Here is a 15,612-nt window from a genome sequence, read left to right on the forward strand (position 1 = left end):
TTGTAAGAGTGATAAGTAATTAGTAATGACCTACTGGATGAACAATTTCCTTGGGAGCATGTGTAAGGTATGTAGGAATAGCTCAATATGCCTGATGTGTCTCAGTGCAAGCAGATTGGTGTTATAGAAATATGAACTGAGGCTGCAGGAGCATCCTGTTGTTTGATGTTATGAAGAATAAGGCAACACCCAAGGTGGAGTTAGATATTTCAGTCATGAACACACAGTTTTATTCATTTAGAGTTTGTTTTGAAGACTTCATGAGGGGAAAATTTCTACTTCCATTTTCTTTGTAATTACAGGAAATACTTCCCACCAGTAACCTCTAATAAAACTGAACTATCCCAAGGAGTATTACTTAAGTTGTTCATATACCCAACATGCCTTGAGGCAGGCTGATCATGGTATCTGATTGATAGGTTATGGTGAAATCTTCTTAGGCTAACAGTGTTTCAAGTCAGGTGCTAGCCTCTCTGCACATGAGCAAGGGATGGAAAAGTAGGGTGGCCTGAGCTTTGGCATCTTAACTATATTGTTTTTAAGACTTATCTTTCTGAAGTCATTTATAGTGATTACTATCTGCATCTTACAACTTACCAGCTAACTGCATATTTATACATCGACTAGTTTTTTGAAGGTTGTAAGTTTCTAGTTGTTTTCATTCACATGGTGGTGTCAAGTCCAATTCTGATTTTTCTGTGACTCAACACATTGCTCATAGTCAGAGTAGGCTCTTGATCCAGTTTATGCAGACATTGGGTATAGATAATTGGCTCATTTCAAACATCACCAGGAGTTGAAGAACTGGGTCTGAGTCAAGAGCCCACAACTACTATGCATGATCATTACAGTATACTTTGGCTTGCTTCCTACTTTCAATTTTATTGCAAAATAGTTATAGGGATCCTTTCATGGTCATGGAAGATCAAATGAAACTATTTCATAAACTATCCTGCCCCTTGGAAAGTATCCTGTAAGCATAGGTGTTGCATATAGTTTGAAATTTGGGTACCCATTTCATCCCATCATTCTTTCTTCTCTTGACTAAAGAATACAAGGAGGTAAAGAACAGGAGTTGGACAAAGTTAAGACACAGAGACTTGCTTATGTATAAACTATGTTGTTTATACAGAGACATGGTTAGTCATTGCCTTTCACAGCTTTCTAATTGGGATACAGAAACTTGAACAAGCCACAGTGACTGCTCCCCTGGAAAAATGGGTGTCTTGTTCCCTTTTGTTATTATTTCTACTTTCCTTAAAACAAAAGCACAAAAAGGACTCCCCTATAAATGTAGACCAGGAAGTAGTCAAAGAATTCAAAGATGGATGAACAGTCTTTTGTCTTTTCCCACAGCTACAGTTGCTGATGGAAAACATGGGAAAAAAGTACTATCTCTACTAAAATGCCTGTCCAAGAAAAAGGTGAATGAGAATTGTATCCTGCAGTGTTTCTGCTGATGTAAGACTCCAAAGCAAGGAACAATTTAATCTGCTACAATTGCTACATTCTCCAAATGTGAAGGAGAACTAGATGTGGCTTCTCTATGCAAAGATAAGCTGTGGAAATGTGGAGAGTAGTTATGGAAGACCAAGAAATGGGGGTAACTATGTGTTCCGGGAGCTCTCTAAACAACACTGCTCATAAAAGAGAAGAGTTTAAGGAGAGATCTCATTTTCCACTGGCAAGGATTCTTGTTCCTGGGGAGGTTCTGGAAAGTTAATTTCTGTTTCTTCTTCTTCTTCTTGCACTGGAATAATTTCAATTTCTTCTTCGTTCTTTGGTTGGGAAGATACTCCACTTAGCTCAACGATTTCTTCTTTCATTTTAGTCATCTTTTCTTTTTTTTCTCCAGCTGACAGTAGAACCACATTCTAGAACATAAACAAATTCCTCTTTACCTTTACCCCTGACATGTCTCCCAACAATTGACATTTATCCAGATACCAACTTTGTCTCATGTTCTTTATGTTCTTTATTTAATTAATCATATATTATAGATACCAGGATTGGTTACTTTGATGTGCTAATTCCCATCAAATCACCTACTTAGTAAATCTCAAGTCTGAGTTAATCATTAAGGGCTTCAGACATTTGCCATTTTGCCTGGAATAATCATACCACATAGAAAAATAATACCAAAAAGTAAAGGAGTTTGGATTCTAGGACTGATTTGCCTTTAGTGATCATAACCTTGGAAAGAGACTCTCATTCTACCCTCTCCCTATCTATATAATGAAGGAATCAGTAATAGCTTCTAAGCTAAATCTTATAGTCTGTAGTTCCAAAGTAGTTTATCAGGGAACTACTATTGGAACATTTATATTTCCTAGCTTTGGAGACTCTATTACTTTGGAAGTGGAATGAGATGAGAGAGTGGGAGGTGAGCGGAACACTAAAAATCCAAGATCCAATGATTTTATCAGCCTTCAACCATCCTATGTTACAGATTAAGATGGGAGGGGGCATGTAATCAAGGAATGAGTAAGAATGGCGCCCAATGGCTCAAACCTTTGACTACTTCTTCTTCAGTTGGTAGAATTGTGGGAATGATTAGAGAATGTGGCCTTGTGGGAGGAGATGTGTCTCTGGTGTTGGGCTTTGAGATTCCAAATCCGGTACCATTCCAGTTAGCTCTCTCTGCCTTATGCTTGTGGATCAGATGCAAACTGCTGCCACACTCCTTCCCATGATAGTCATGGACTATAACTAATCTTCAGGAATTGTCAGCATCAAATAAAGGCTTTCTTTTATAAGTTTCCCTGGCCATGCTGTCTTATCACTGCCATGGAACAATAACTAAGACGGGGTAGGACCGAGAGTCTAGAGCCAAATAGAAAGAAAAGCTAGTTGGCAGGCACACTTGTACACATGTGGAACTGTAGCTTCTGTTTAACCATAGACTCATTTACACTTTAAAACATTTGCTGCCACTACTGGTGCTTTCTGTTTTCCAAAAATATAGCAATATCATTTATTTCAAATGAAGCTCCTAGTTTCAAAATTTTGTCAGCTTAGAGTCTATGTGAACAATTTTTTGTAGATACTACTTTTTTTTTTTTTTAGAAGGATGTTAATGGACAAGTAACTCCAACTTACAGATTTGGGTCTGGAGCACATTCTTTTCCAGTCATTTTCCACAACGCCAGCTGTCACAAGTTTCTGGAAGAAGGCAAAGATCAGCATCACTGACAAAATGCCCTGGAAATGAACACAAGGGAGGTAATGATGAGGTAATGGCAGCTGGATGTACTTAGCACACAGTGAACTAATAACTCGAACTCAGTGAGTAACAATTCAGCTCAGTTCTTTAGGTGAGTAAACTGAAGAGCTGGGGGAATGGCTGCTATAAAAGGCAGCATCTTTACAACCCAGTGGCTGAACAGAAGAGAGTAAGGTGGGAACAGGGAACTTAAGAATCAGTTCTGTGACAAAGAGCCCCACATTAAATTCTGTCAGCTTGTTTTGTTATGGTAGCTCATTGGTAAGAAACTTGCCCAGCATATTTGAGGTCCTGGATTCTAGCGCACTATGTAAACTAGGTATGGTAGCATATGCCTGTAATCCCAGCACTAGGGGAGGTGGAGGCAAGAAGATCAGAAGTTCAGAGTCATTCTTGACTCTCAAGTCCAGCCTGGATTACATGAGACCCTGTCTCAAAAGAAATTCTATCAGCTTTGGAGGATGTGAGATCATACTAAGGAAACTCCACAAAACTTGGGAGATGTATTGCCTTTCCCTTTTAAACTCTGCATTAAAAATTTTTGTGGGGGAAAGCATGTTAATAACAGTTCATGAATTTCTTCCATATTTTTATTAATAATTATTAATGTCATCAATGATATTAATGAAGATAAATGATGAACACATAAAACTTGGTGTGGTGGCACAATACCAGTAGTCCCAGCAGTCAGGAGGTAGAAGCAGGATTGTTGTGAATTTGAAGGTAGTCTGGGGTAAATAGTCAGTAGCAGACCAGCCAGGGCTACACAGCAAGACCATTTCTCAGAAGAAATAATAAAGTCACAAGCATATCTTCCATACAAACAATTCCAAGTGCCTTGCTTATGTTAACTAATTTATCCTTAAATCAATCTAAGGAGATACACAGTTGAGAAAATGAAAGCAGTATATGAGGAGGGCTCTTGCCCAAAGCCACATGCAGAAAGAAATAGCAGACACAGACTACCTGAACCCAGAGTTGATGTTCATAATAAAACATAGCACGTTTCTTTATCTCTGGAGGGACACCACTTTCATACTTACCAAGAACACAGCCTGCATGCTGTAACAGTATTGTGTAGATGGAGAGTTTTTCACTGAGGAATTAGATGGCTCACAGTTATAGATATCAACATACAGGCTGGGAGTTTTACTAAGGATCTGACGTTCCATTTTTAGAAAGTGAGAAACTGTAATGTTCAGTATGTCCATGATTGAAAGAATTATTCCAGAAATGGCAGTGAAGAGGCTCAGAGAGCTCATTATCACTTTGGCTTTGACCTGAAACAGAGGCAGGCTTGTTAGCTAGATTTGATTTCTCTTCAGAAAACAAAAAGTGGGATTCCAGCTGCTATCTCCCTGACTCAGAGAGACACCACACCAGAATTCTAGTTCTGTTCTCACTGTGGCTTTTAGCCTCTTTGTCACTGTCAAGTACAACTTGTAGCCTCTGTATCCCTTCTTTTCCTGTCTTCCCATCAGATGCAGTCACCATCTAGTAAATTTATGAAACCAAAATGCCAGTGGTCTCTCACCCACACATTGTACCTCTGAACAGTTTTCATTGTCACCCCCCTCCCAGACATGCTTCAAAGACTTAGTGAGCATCCAGATTATTATTGCTTTGCACAATAAGGCAGAGGGCAGAGAGATAAGATGGATTTTGTATGGTGTCTAAAGATCATTGATGTAGATATAGATAGTTCCTTCTAGGTTCCTACCATCCAATTAAAAATGCATCAGCTATAATAACGCTACCACTCCCACTGACAATGTACTCCCAGTCAGCTGTCTTCCCCCAGGACCATTAGCTCAGATGTCTCTTGATATAGGGTCTAGAGGATATGGCTGTGACTGCTCTGTCCTGCACTGGTGCTAAAAGTTTGACATATCATGTGCCAAGTACCACGATGCTGTGGCGTTATTGATGGTGATTTTATGAAGCATATATTTTACTCCGGGCTATATAGCCTATTAATGGCAATTCAGTAGATTTGGTTGCACTTGCTATTTGTAAACAATTTGTCTCTTCCCCTAAATTGAATTTCTCAGACAACTTACAGAGAGGAACGTTCTTAATCCACTCAGATCCTTACCAACTCACAGTGACTTAAGTCAGTAAGTGAAAGCATTGGTAGAGGATTTCCTGGAGAAAAATTTGGAGTTCTGTATGTTACCTTGTCTTCCTTTCCATTCCTTTCCTTTCCTTTCCTTTCCTTTCCTTTCCTTTCCTTTCCTTTCCTTTCCTTTCCTTTCCTTTCCTTTCCTTTCCTTCCCTTTCCTTCCCTTCCCTTCCCTTCCCTTCCCTTCCCTTCCCTTCCTCTTCCTCTTCCTTCCTTCCTTCCTTCCTTCCTTCCTTCCTTCCTTCCTTCCTTCCTTCCTTCCTTCCTCCCCCCTTTCTATTTTTTGACAGGATTTCTCTGTATTGCTTTGGAGTCTGTCCTAGAACTAGCTCTGTAGACCAGGCTGGCCTTGAACTCACAGAAATCCACCTGCCTCTGCCTCCTGAGTGCTGGGATTAAAGGTGTGCACCACCAACTCCCAGTTTAGCTTTTTTTTTTTTAATTAAAGAGGCTGTAAATGAATCCTTAAAGATAAGATCACTTTGTAGGCCTTAAAGATTTCACTATACTATCACACAAAATGCCCCATTTAATTTTTATCTTGATTTCCTGTGTCAGGACTAGCACTTCCATTCATGGGGTGAAAACTGAGGGGCAGCCCTGTACTCACTCACTCAGGGTTCTGACTTCTCTAGAACCTGACTCAAGCATATGGACCAGAAAAATTTCCTAAATAGTGCAAGGGAAAAATGGCATTCTTTCAAAATATGTCAGTTCTGTTATCTCCACAGGGAACTTAGCATTGAAAGATTGCTGTCTTCTGAATTCTGTCTTTGATTCTCTTGTTATGCACAGATTTAAGGCAGATGCCTTTTTTCTTTTTTGTTTCTCATGAAGAAAATTATGTTACACCCAGGACTGATACAGGATCCTTTGCTCATAGAGAATCTGTGATTGCTAAGCTCTTTAAGGGTCCCCAGGACTTGATTTCAACTGAGAAAGTAGTTATTGTGTCTGATGTGTGGGAAAAGATACAGGTTACTTACCAAACTCTTTCTGGAGGTTTTCTCTGCTGCTGCTGCCAGGAGTGATCCTGAAATAATATACTGCAAAGAGAGGGGTAGTTGGGAATGGGGAGGGGGAAGAGGGAAAGGGGCAGGAAGGGGGCAGAAAAAGGTCACTGTTTTTCACTGATGATTGCTTGGGGAGGAATCACCTACAGTTTTAGTGTCTTTCATTAATCTATTCATTAAATTTTATCCAATTGAAGTATTTCTTGGTAGCTATATTTCTTTGTTATTCAGGTTCACATACTCAGTCTGTAGTGTTCAACTTCTTATGAAAAGAGACAGAAATCATACTTCCTCATCAGTGAGAACCCTAGAGACCCATACCATCAAACAGAAGTGAAAGAAATTACCCTCAATAACATGATTTATCCTTTTTTTTTTAACAGGCTGCAATTAGACATAGTCATTAGTTTTAAAAACACAATTAGGGCTGGTGTCTGGGAGGGATAGGTAGGATACAGTGTCAGTGTGAGTTAAAACACTTATTCTTTCTCCTTTTTTTTTTTTAAATAAACTATTTATTTTATGTGTGTGGGTGCGGTGAATGGAACTTGGGTCCACTGGAAGAGCAGCCAGTGTTCTTATCCCTGAGCCATCTCTCCAGCTCCTCTTTCTAATTGTAATTAATGAAAATGTTCTTTTGGGGTCATAGTGACTCAATAGCTTTGATGCCTCTGAAAGAGAGCATATAAGGCAGCACTTCTCTTGAATACATACACCTCACCAAAGTCATGTAACAGTGATTATTTCTCTACTTCCTTTCCTGAGGTTCAAACTTTAAAGTGCAGATAAGTCTTACAACCAATTGATCTCAGTTCTGAAAGCTTAGATTCTGGACTCACCCTTAGAGGACACAGTCATGAAAATTGTCCTGGCAAAATGAACACTACCTAGCCTCATGGCACACACAGAACTGTAAGTCTGGGAAACATGTACATTAAATAGCCAAAACAGTGTTGCTGCATCCAGAAGTACAGAGGGGTTATTTTTGGATGGGAATAATTTCATCAGGTGCCATGGTAACTAACAAAATTGTAGGGAGTTAGGATGTTTCCATTCCTCACTTCCTTCCCAAACACCAAATATCTGGTGTCTCACACCCTGCTGGAGTTAGCTGTGGAGACAGTCTGCTTTGTACAGTCTTCCAGCCCTGAAAACAGCCAGCAGAGTTATTTTCTGTGAATCCATGTGAAGCATGGTCATGTTCAATCACAGGAGCCACACGATGTAGTCTATCCTTTTTCCCACTTAGCTATGTCAACCCAGGAACCTTTTTTCCTGTCCATCTTACTTTCATCAACACAGAAACAATCTAGGACATTTTGGACCATATTTTTCTCCTTTACATCTCACAAATGGTTGCTATTTATTCCAACTTACCATAATGCCTCCCCAGAGAGGGTACCATACACTCATACTGATGGGTGCAAAGACTCCTGCGGGGATCATCAGAAGTCCTCCCAGGGAAATATGGAAGAGGCCATTCATGATCTGGACAGCCTGGGGAGAGAAGAAAAGCACTGGTGGTGAACTCAGCCCATCACTGGTGGAGGCCAAAGGCAAGGTGGGAAGCCTGAGACCATGCAAAGATACTAAATGGATTGGTGGCATTGCCAAAGAATTTTGCCTCCTCATGCAGGTCTATCTCTCCCACCACATAAGGCATTTCCAAGGAACAGATGTGTCTGGAATTTGAACAATGGACCAGAATGGAAGATCCTTCACTTCCAAGCCAAGGGATGATATAAGGTCACCCTACAATAATCTAGGAGTATCTTTTTTGAACCCTCTTGCCTAGCCCACTGTGTGAGGCATAAAGATCTGCCTATGCAAGGTAGACTGAATTCCATGTATAGTCAGAAGATCAGCATTTGTAGGCCAAAACATCTCTAGGGTGTGGAATGGAGAACCGCCTTACCCCCAAAGCCTTCGATTCCCTCATGAAAAAGCTTTGTGTTGGGCCCACCAGCGAAGATGTCCTCCTGAGGTTTACTTTTTGAGAAGGTTGCATGGCAAGAGGGCCTCTGGTAGACTCTACTGGGAAAGTTCCACTCACTGAGTTTCTGGGTGTTGTCATTGTGTTCTCAAACTCCTGAAAATAAAACAGTAAGGTGAGATCAATGACAAAGTCTTTGGCAATCTTACCTTCTGCCATCATCTTGTACTTTCCTTGATGGTACCACTGAAACATGCCATCTTCCTAGTAGCTTTAGATGTGAGACAAGGTCTACTACTATGTTCTAGGAGAGAATCTGGAGGGGCTATCTCAGGCAAGGAGACCAGGCAAGGGCCTAGGAATCTGAGCTAAAATGCCTGCTAATCATATCTGGACACACATTAATGTTCAAGAAAACACTATGCAGTCAGTTACCAACCAGCTATACCCCAGAGCACACAATGAATCACAATGAATTTATTGACCATATGGATTTTTGTCTATGCTGGGGCTTGGACCTTGAGTTTCTTCCTTGATCTATGCGTTTGTCTAGCTGGTCCCTCCTTGGGTAGTGTTCTTATGATTTAATACTGCAAAGTATATTTTTATTGGCTTGTTCATCTATTTATCTCTGAACCTTGTGGTAGACCAGAAGTGTCATGCCTGATTATGGTAGGTACTGTCTTAAAGTCAGGAGAGGATGATTCTAGGCCTCTCTCTTACTCTGACCCTGACTTTGAGCAGGTCACATCAAGAATGCTCTGTGTTATCACAGGTAAGATCATGTTCTCTGAGTCAGACTGTCTGCTTTTAAACAGCGATTCTAATTACTGAGCTGTTGGACAAGATCTCTGGGCCTCTGGTTCTTCAACTCTAGACTGGAAGTAGAAATGATTCTTGTCTTACAGCTTGTTGTAAGAGATAGATGATGATGGACCATATTTGTGTGACTTTTATCACCTAGGTATAGCTTAAACATCAGCTATCCCCAGAGGCCTCCTCTGAACCCTCAACCTATCATGCATGCTCTCTGCCCCAACACATCCTGTTCTGTTCACCTCATTTTAGTTATTAGTATGGTAAGTTACTTTTTTTATTGCAGTCCTCTCTCTACAGAAACAGAGGATGTTGTTGCCTCTTGAAAAGTATATAAAATAATGCTTACATGGTAAGCTTCTTAATAAGTATCAAAGGAATGCTGGATTTATGCAAAGCACTTACATCTAGATAAATATTAACTGCTTTCTTGCAATTCTTGTTACATATTTCTCAGCTGTAGTTTTTACTTTATCAAAAGTGAGAACAGTGACCTTCTCATAGATTTATCCTAAGAAACAAGTAGACATAGGTACCTAGGGGAAGAGGGTAGCAAGTATCATCTGTTAGTGCTCACAAGTTGTTTCTGAGGTGATGAGATGATGAGTCACATTCTTTCCAGCTCTGATAGGTTAAGACTGTTTAGCTTTCTTCATGTTCCATTTGTTGGGAGTATTCATCTAGTGGTTATATCAACCCCATATATGAATTTCCTCAATGTTTTCCTGTGCCCTGGATAGCCTTCTCTAGGGCCACACCTTATTGATTATAAGCTATGTAACAGGCCTTGGGAATAAAGACTGTTTACCCGGGCTGCTGAGTCTTACACTAAAGTCATGGAGAGCTGAGCAGCTGAATCGTTTACATGTCTGCTGATTTTGTAATTACAGGAGAATTTCATCTGGGACATCTCTTCTGAGCCCAGTAGAGGGGAGGACAAGGACAGACAAGTTAGGCAACTCATTAAAGTTATATAATTACCAATGTTCTGAAAGGAAGCCTCCATCTTGTCAACTGCAGTGTCCATGACTCACTGCTTTGACTCCTGTGGGGAACAGTTTGGCTTCTCTTCCTTTTCCTTCAAAATATGCACACTCTGCATGACTTAAAGCAATACAGAGCATGAGCTGTCTGCAGTGTGGGCTTTAGAGAAGAGTTTCTCCCTTGATTTCCCTTCTGTTCTAAGTTACCAGATGTCACTTGATCTAGAGGAATCTGCTTCATGCCACAAACCATTCCATGAGACCACCAACCAAAATACAAATTATTTACATAGCCCACGGAGGAATTTTCTATTGATTTCTGGTCTAGAACTAGAAAAATCTCAGAAACCAGTTTGCTCATGTCACAAATAAGGATCCTGCCCCTGGACATGGAGTGTGATTTTGCAAAGATCTTATACTTGGTAAGGGAGCCAAACTTGAAGACACTGACACCAATGCTCATTCTGTAGACTTCCATGTTATACTGCATGACTGTGGTTGTTTAAATGAGTATATAATGTTTCCCCAGGGATACTAGCTGTGCTATTTGCAGTTTTTCCTCATACCTCTCTTTTTCAGTAGGCATTGCAGATGTATAGAGGTCCCCATAAGTTAATGTTCCCAAGACCATTTGGCAACTATGAAATAAGCTAGAATTCCCTTAACTCCATTCTAGGGAACTAATTTTAGTGATGGTGACTTAAAGTGCAAAATCATTAATTATTCAGGGTGATGGAAATGATTGCACTATCACTACTATAATTCCTCTGTAGTTACCAGAGGCTCATTAAGTCTTGAGTCTGTGTTGTTGCTAAGATAAACCTTTTATTTAGGCAAAGTCTTGTGGAGCTATCTGTATGGGTTATTGGCAGTAATAATATGGAGAGAACAACATTTTGTTTTTCTGTTAGAATAGTATCTTTCTAATAACTATATTTCTATAAAATGTTGAATAAATAATATTACTACAAATTAACACTTTATAAACAAAATATGACCTTAACGTGTCATTTTATGCTAATTATCTCTCGCTCATCCCTCCTTTTCTCATATACATGGAGGCACTGTAGATTGTTCAATAAAATCACATTCAATGGAAACACATGTAACTAGAGCTGATCCATATCCTCCCACAAATGTAGATTTCTCCAGCTTTGCCTTCTTAAAAATTATACAAAATAGCTTCAGTGGACTCCAGCTCACAGCGATGATTATCTGGTGTATAAGCAGGGTTACTGACCACATTGGTCAAAATGTGACGATGTGGGGTTTTATTTTCACTAATACGAGAAACACTGGTACTGAAATCATGACTTAATTTGTTCACCTATCTTATTGCAACTTCCACAAACCTTTTTGACTGCTAGAGGCACCGCCATTTCCTTGACCATTCCCCTGAAGATGCCACAGCTTCTTCTATGGTTTTGGTTTGAATAACGACTTTTAGGTCTAGTAACTCCATCATGTCTACTGGTACACTTGAAGCCCCCCAACCTCAACTTCCTCCTTTGCCACTCAAAATAGCTTTGCATTTATCCCCCCTCCATGTGCTTATGACTATAGGTGAATCTTCTTAAATTTTTCTTTCACAACTCTTTCAGTCCATTTCCTTCCACCAGATGCTTGCTCTTTCCAGAAATCACTTCTTCCTGGGACCTACTCTCACTTTTTGTGTGGCATTATGCACATTTGTGATCTGTGTAAAATTAGGATAATTGAAGATGTGCGGTGGTTGATACGGTAATAAACACTAAAGAAATATTATTTTCTACCCTTATTCAAACAAAAATGTGCTACCTTGTTCCCCAGTCCCTAACCTTTCATTTGAAAATCTTACAAGATCCCCAACTACTACTTAGTTTCCCCTTTCTTCACTTTAGCTTCTTCAAACGTTGCCTTCTATTCTTTTCCCCAGCTTCCTCCTCACACATTTTTTTTTTAAACTAGTTTCTGCCATTCAACTGAAACTTCTCTGTACAAAGGTTGTGCCAAAGTCTGTGGCCTTTTCTGGGCACGATGCCTTGGACCACTTTATTTTGCTAATTGCTCAGACTTGGAAGGTTGGTGAGATGGCTCAGGGCACATGATCCAAGTATGAAGACCCAAGTATGGATTTCAGCAGCTACATAAGTCCAGCTGTGGTAGCATGCACTTGTAACTCCAGTGCTGGGGTGTGTAGACAGGCAGATCCCTGGTTAGTCAGTCCAGACAAATTTTAAATTTCAGATTGGGTGAAGGGCCTTGTCTTGTGACTGAAGAAGGCATCTAATGTTAACATCTAATGTGTGTGCATGGATGTGCACAGACACACTCAGGCTTGGAGGCAGATTTTACCCTTGTCCCTTCAGCTCCCTCACACATTCAGGCAATAGCAAAATCACACCATTTCTACAACTGCAATGCCTCTTACACACGGAACTTTTCTCTACATCTAGTATCATCTGCAGATTTATTCTTATTTCCTTTAAAACAGTCTTAATGAATCAGGCTAGTTATCTGGCTCATTGGCAGGGCTGATGACTCAGATTCCACCCCCCCCCCCAGGGTAGGAGGAGAGAATTAACTCCTGAGGTTGTCCTTTGACTTCCACATACATGCAAGCACACACATACTATAAAATGTTAGAAATATTGTGGCTATTGTTTTCCTCCAATAATTTTTCTAATATACCCCCCTCCCCCAAAGCAACTGAGACACATCCCCCAAATCACTACTGCTAAGTTGTGTTCTTCTCGGGCCTCAGCTCTCCCCAATCTATCTCACTATCTCCAACTCACTTTCTTTGCTTTATCGAGACACATTTCTGACTCTTCATTACAGCCCAACCCTGGATGGCTTTCACAACCCATGTCCTCAGCAGGCAAGGCCAGACATGTCTCCCGCCTCCTTTGTTGAATCCAAAAAAAATTTGAGCTAGTCCTTTCCCTGCTCTCTCCTGGTTCTGTCAACTTCCGCAAAAGGATGTTCGTGTTACCTCAGGCCATTCCTTGCCCTATGATGGTAAGAACTTCTTCTGTGTTCACAGCTGTTCATGTTTATTACTTTTCCACCAGCCACTTTCATTTAGTATGGCATATAGCTCCTGAAACACAGTGTCAGTCCCCTAACAGAGCTGTGCAGGATTATACAGGGAACCTGCCTCCTGTGATGTTGGGAGCTCACTAAATGTTAAACAGAGCATCAAACTCAGCTTCCTCCCCTGGCAGGTTTACAGATAAATGCTCTGGATGCTATCTATTCACAAGACAGTGACCTCCCTTCACCTGACCATCAGTGATACCAAACCATTATAAGGGAAACAGGGACGGTCTCTCCCTTTTCCCCCTTTCTCTTCCTCCCCTCCCCCACTTTACGGTTTAGTTTCAGGAACACATTGGGACCTGGTTAAAATCAATCCCTCTAGCCTATCTCCAGTGCCCACTTTCACTCTTGGCTACTTAGATGTGCTCAGTGTGCCAATGCCATGTAGAACACACACACTACACCATCTATGTATGTTTACATTGAAGTTGAACTTTGGAGACAAAAATCAGCTGAAACAGGAGGAATGGAGTTATATTCTTATGGCCAGGATTACTTTCTAATTTGGTCTTGGGCAGTCCTAAAAGTTTTTGTATTTTAGGCTTAATCTTCATGATGCAGAGGGTCTTGCTATTGCTCCTATTTTATGGATATGAAAATTGAAGCTTGGAAAGGTTTATTAATCACCCAGGGTTATTTGGTTTCTATGTAGTAGAGCTCCAGGTTGTGCCCAAAATGCTAAAGACTTTATCTCCATGCTGGCATCTCCTCACCACCCATTGCCCTAGGAGGAGGCTGGCACATCCATCCTTGAAAGCATTACTGCTTTAATCATGCTGTCATTTGAAAATCTCAACAGGGCCACCCCAGTCCAAAAGACTCTTGTCTCTAAAACAACTCCTTTCCTTGTCCAGCCATTTTTTAAAAAGTCATTTAAACAGAGAAAACTGTTTCCTTACCTGGGTCTCCAAGGGTTCAAGCCTTGACACTGCTGGGATCAGCTGGCTACTTCTCCTATCTCAAGTTTTGAAGATGAGTGAGATAGACCAGGCCTGGGGCTAGTACCTCTGATTGACACCAGGTGACAGGAAATTGGCAGCTTCTGCTACCTTGAGATTTGATCCAATCACTTTGCTTTGATAGAAAGGACATACAAAAAAGTTTCTGCCTTACTGGGAGGTTTCACTTCTTGAAAAATACCCTTGGGGCCTGTCTGGTGTGCTTCATGCTACCTTAATTAGAAGAAGTTCTGCAGCCCCCACCCTGTGAGCAGGTGTGGATGGTGGGTCCCTAAGGGATAGGAGGGCGCTAGAAACTCTCCAGAGATAGGCTGCCAGGGACTGACTTTACCTTTATGCTTTACTTTTAGAGTTGAGCAGGTCAGGGAGGCACCCATGCAAAGACTCGGAATCCCCGAACAGGTACACTTGGGAGTGTTGGACTTGTTAGTTTTCAAACAGCACTATCATTTGCTCATATACAGTTCTAGTAGGCCATGTAAATCTTGTGTCAAATTTAGTAGAAATGGCCTGAAATATAATTTGTTCTCCATAGAACATGCACCCAGAAGTGTGAGGCAAGCTCCATGTTGGGTGCTATGAATTGAAATGACACATTTACCTAAGAGCCCACTCTTCTCCTCCACTTTCCTGCGGCCCTCTCTCTGCAGGATTGCCTGGAGCTGTATGGCCAAGGTCAGTGCCAGATCAAGTAGGTAAGTGGGAGGTGAATAAAAACATAAGATTTTTCTCAAGGATACTATTTTCCCCTCCTCCATATATAACCTCTAGGAACATATGTTAGGCTTTTTATTAATTTTTAATTCCATTGTCAGTTACTTTGTTTCATTAGAGATACAGAGCTGTAGATAGGTAACTTTTAGTCTAAAGGGTTGAAACGCAGTAACGATATTAACTAATTTCAGGCCATTTCACCTCTCTCTTGCCTCTCTTTTTCCCTCTCTATTTCATTTAAGTTGCTTTAGAGGCATATAATTAGGACCACTGGGTAGAAGTATTTCTGGGGAGGCTGGTTTTGGTGGAGCATGAACAAAAGTGTCACCTCTCCATTGCTGAAGTAGTTTACTAGTGGAACAAGCTGCTATTTGGGTAGAGAACACACTGCCGTTTAGAAAACTCAGGTGACAGCCTTTCAGTCACTGGTCAGAAATGCTGTAGTGAGGAGGGGAGTGAAAATGGCATGTCCCAACATTAGGGCATGTACCTGTTGTAATGGGTCAATGGCTGGATATAATGTTTTGTGCTTCTCGAGTAAAATATCCAAGAATCTTTACAAATTTATAATTAACAAAGACATTACAATTTAGTAGTCTGGGAAGTTCAAGTTCAAAGGTCCTACATATGATAGGGCTTTTGTGCTCTAATATGCCAGGGAGAAAGGTATGAGGGCAAGAGGACACATATTCATCCAGGGAATTGGGGATGGGTACTAGCTAGTTGCCATGTTGACAGTGGTAACATTTATAAAGGAGGAGCCCTAAT

General features: G+C 40.7%; 1 protein-coding gene across 1 annotated transcript; it reads right to left on the reverse strand.

Moving 5' to 3' along the window:
• Window positions 1-207: 207 nt before the first annotated feature.
• Ms4a1 (membrane spanning 4-domains A1) lies at window positions 208-14,222 on the reverse strand. The gene is made up of 7 exons (XM_051193962.1): window positions 14,071-14,222; window positions 8,274-8,447; window positions 7,736-7,855; window positions 6,332-6,391; window positions 4,267-4,503; window positions 3,100-3,201; window positions 208-1,874 (listed from the first exon to the last, which is right to left on the reverse strand). Exons 2-7 carry the CDS (start codon window positions 8,430-8,432, stop codon window positions 1,659-1,661), a joined length of 894 nt encoding a protein of 297 aa, XP_051049919.1. The 5' UTR covers window positions 8,433-8,447; window positions 14,071-14,222; the 3' UTR covers window positions 208-1,658.
• Between the last annotated feature and the right edge of the window lie 1,390 nt (window positions 14,223-15,612).

The sequence above is a fragment of the Phodopus roborovskii genome, unplaced genomic scaffold (genome assembly GCF_943737965.1).
Source record: "Phodopus roborovskii unplaced genomic scaffold, PHOROB, whole genome shotgun sequence".
Taxonomy (NCBI): Eukaryota; Metazoa; Chordata; class Mammalia; order Rodentia; family Cricetidae; genus Phodopus; species Phodopus roborovskii.

What these genes read in the sequence shown, in the direction of transcription:
- Ms4a1 (XM_051193962.1), bottom strand. Translation starts at nt 8,432, where the DNA reads ATGACAACACCCAGAAACTCAGTGAGTGGAACTTTCCCAGTAGAGTCT. An exon ending in GCATGCAGGCTGTGTTCTTG is followed by an intron (nt 3,202 to 4,266) that starts GTAAGTATGAAA and finishes GTTCATTTCCAG; the next exon opens with GGCATTTTGTCAGTGATGCT. An exon ending in TGTGCTCCAGACCCAAATCT is followed by an intron (nt 1,875 to 3,099) that starts GTAAGTTGGAGT and finishes TTTATGTTCTAG; the next exon opens with AATGTGGTTCTACTGTCAGC.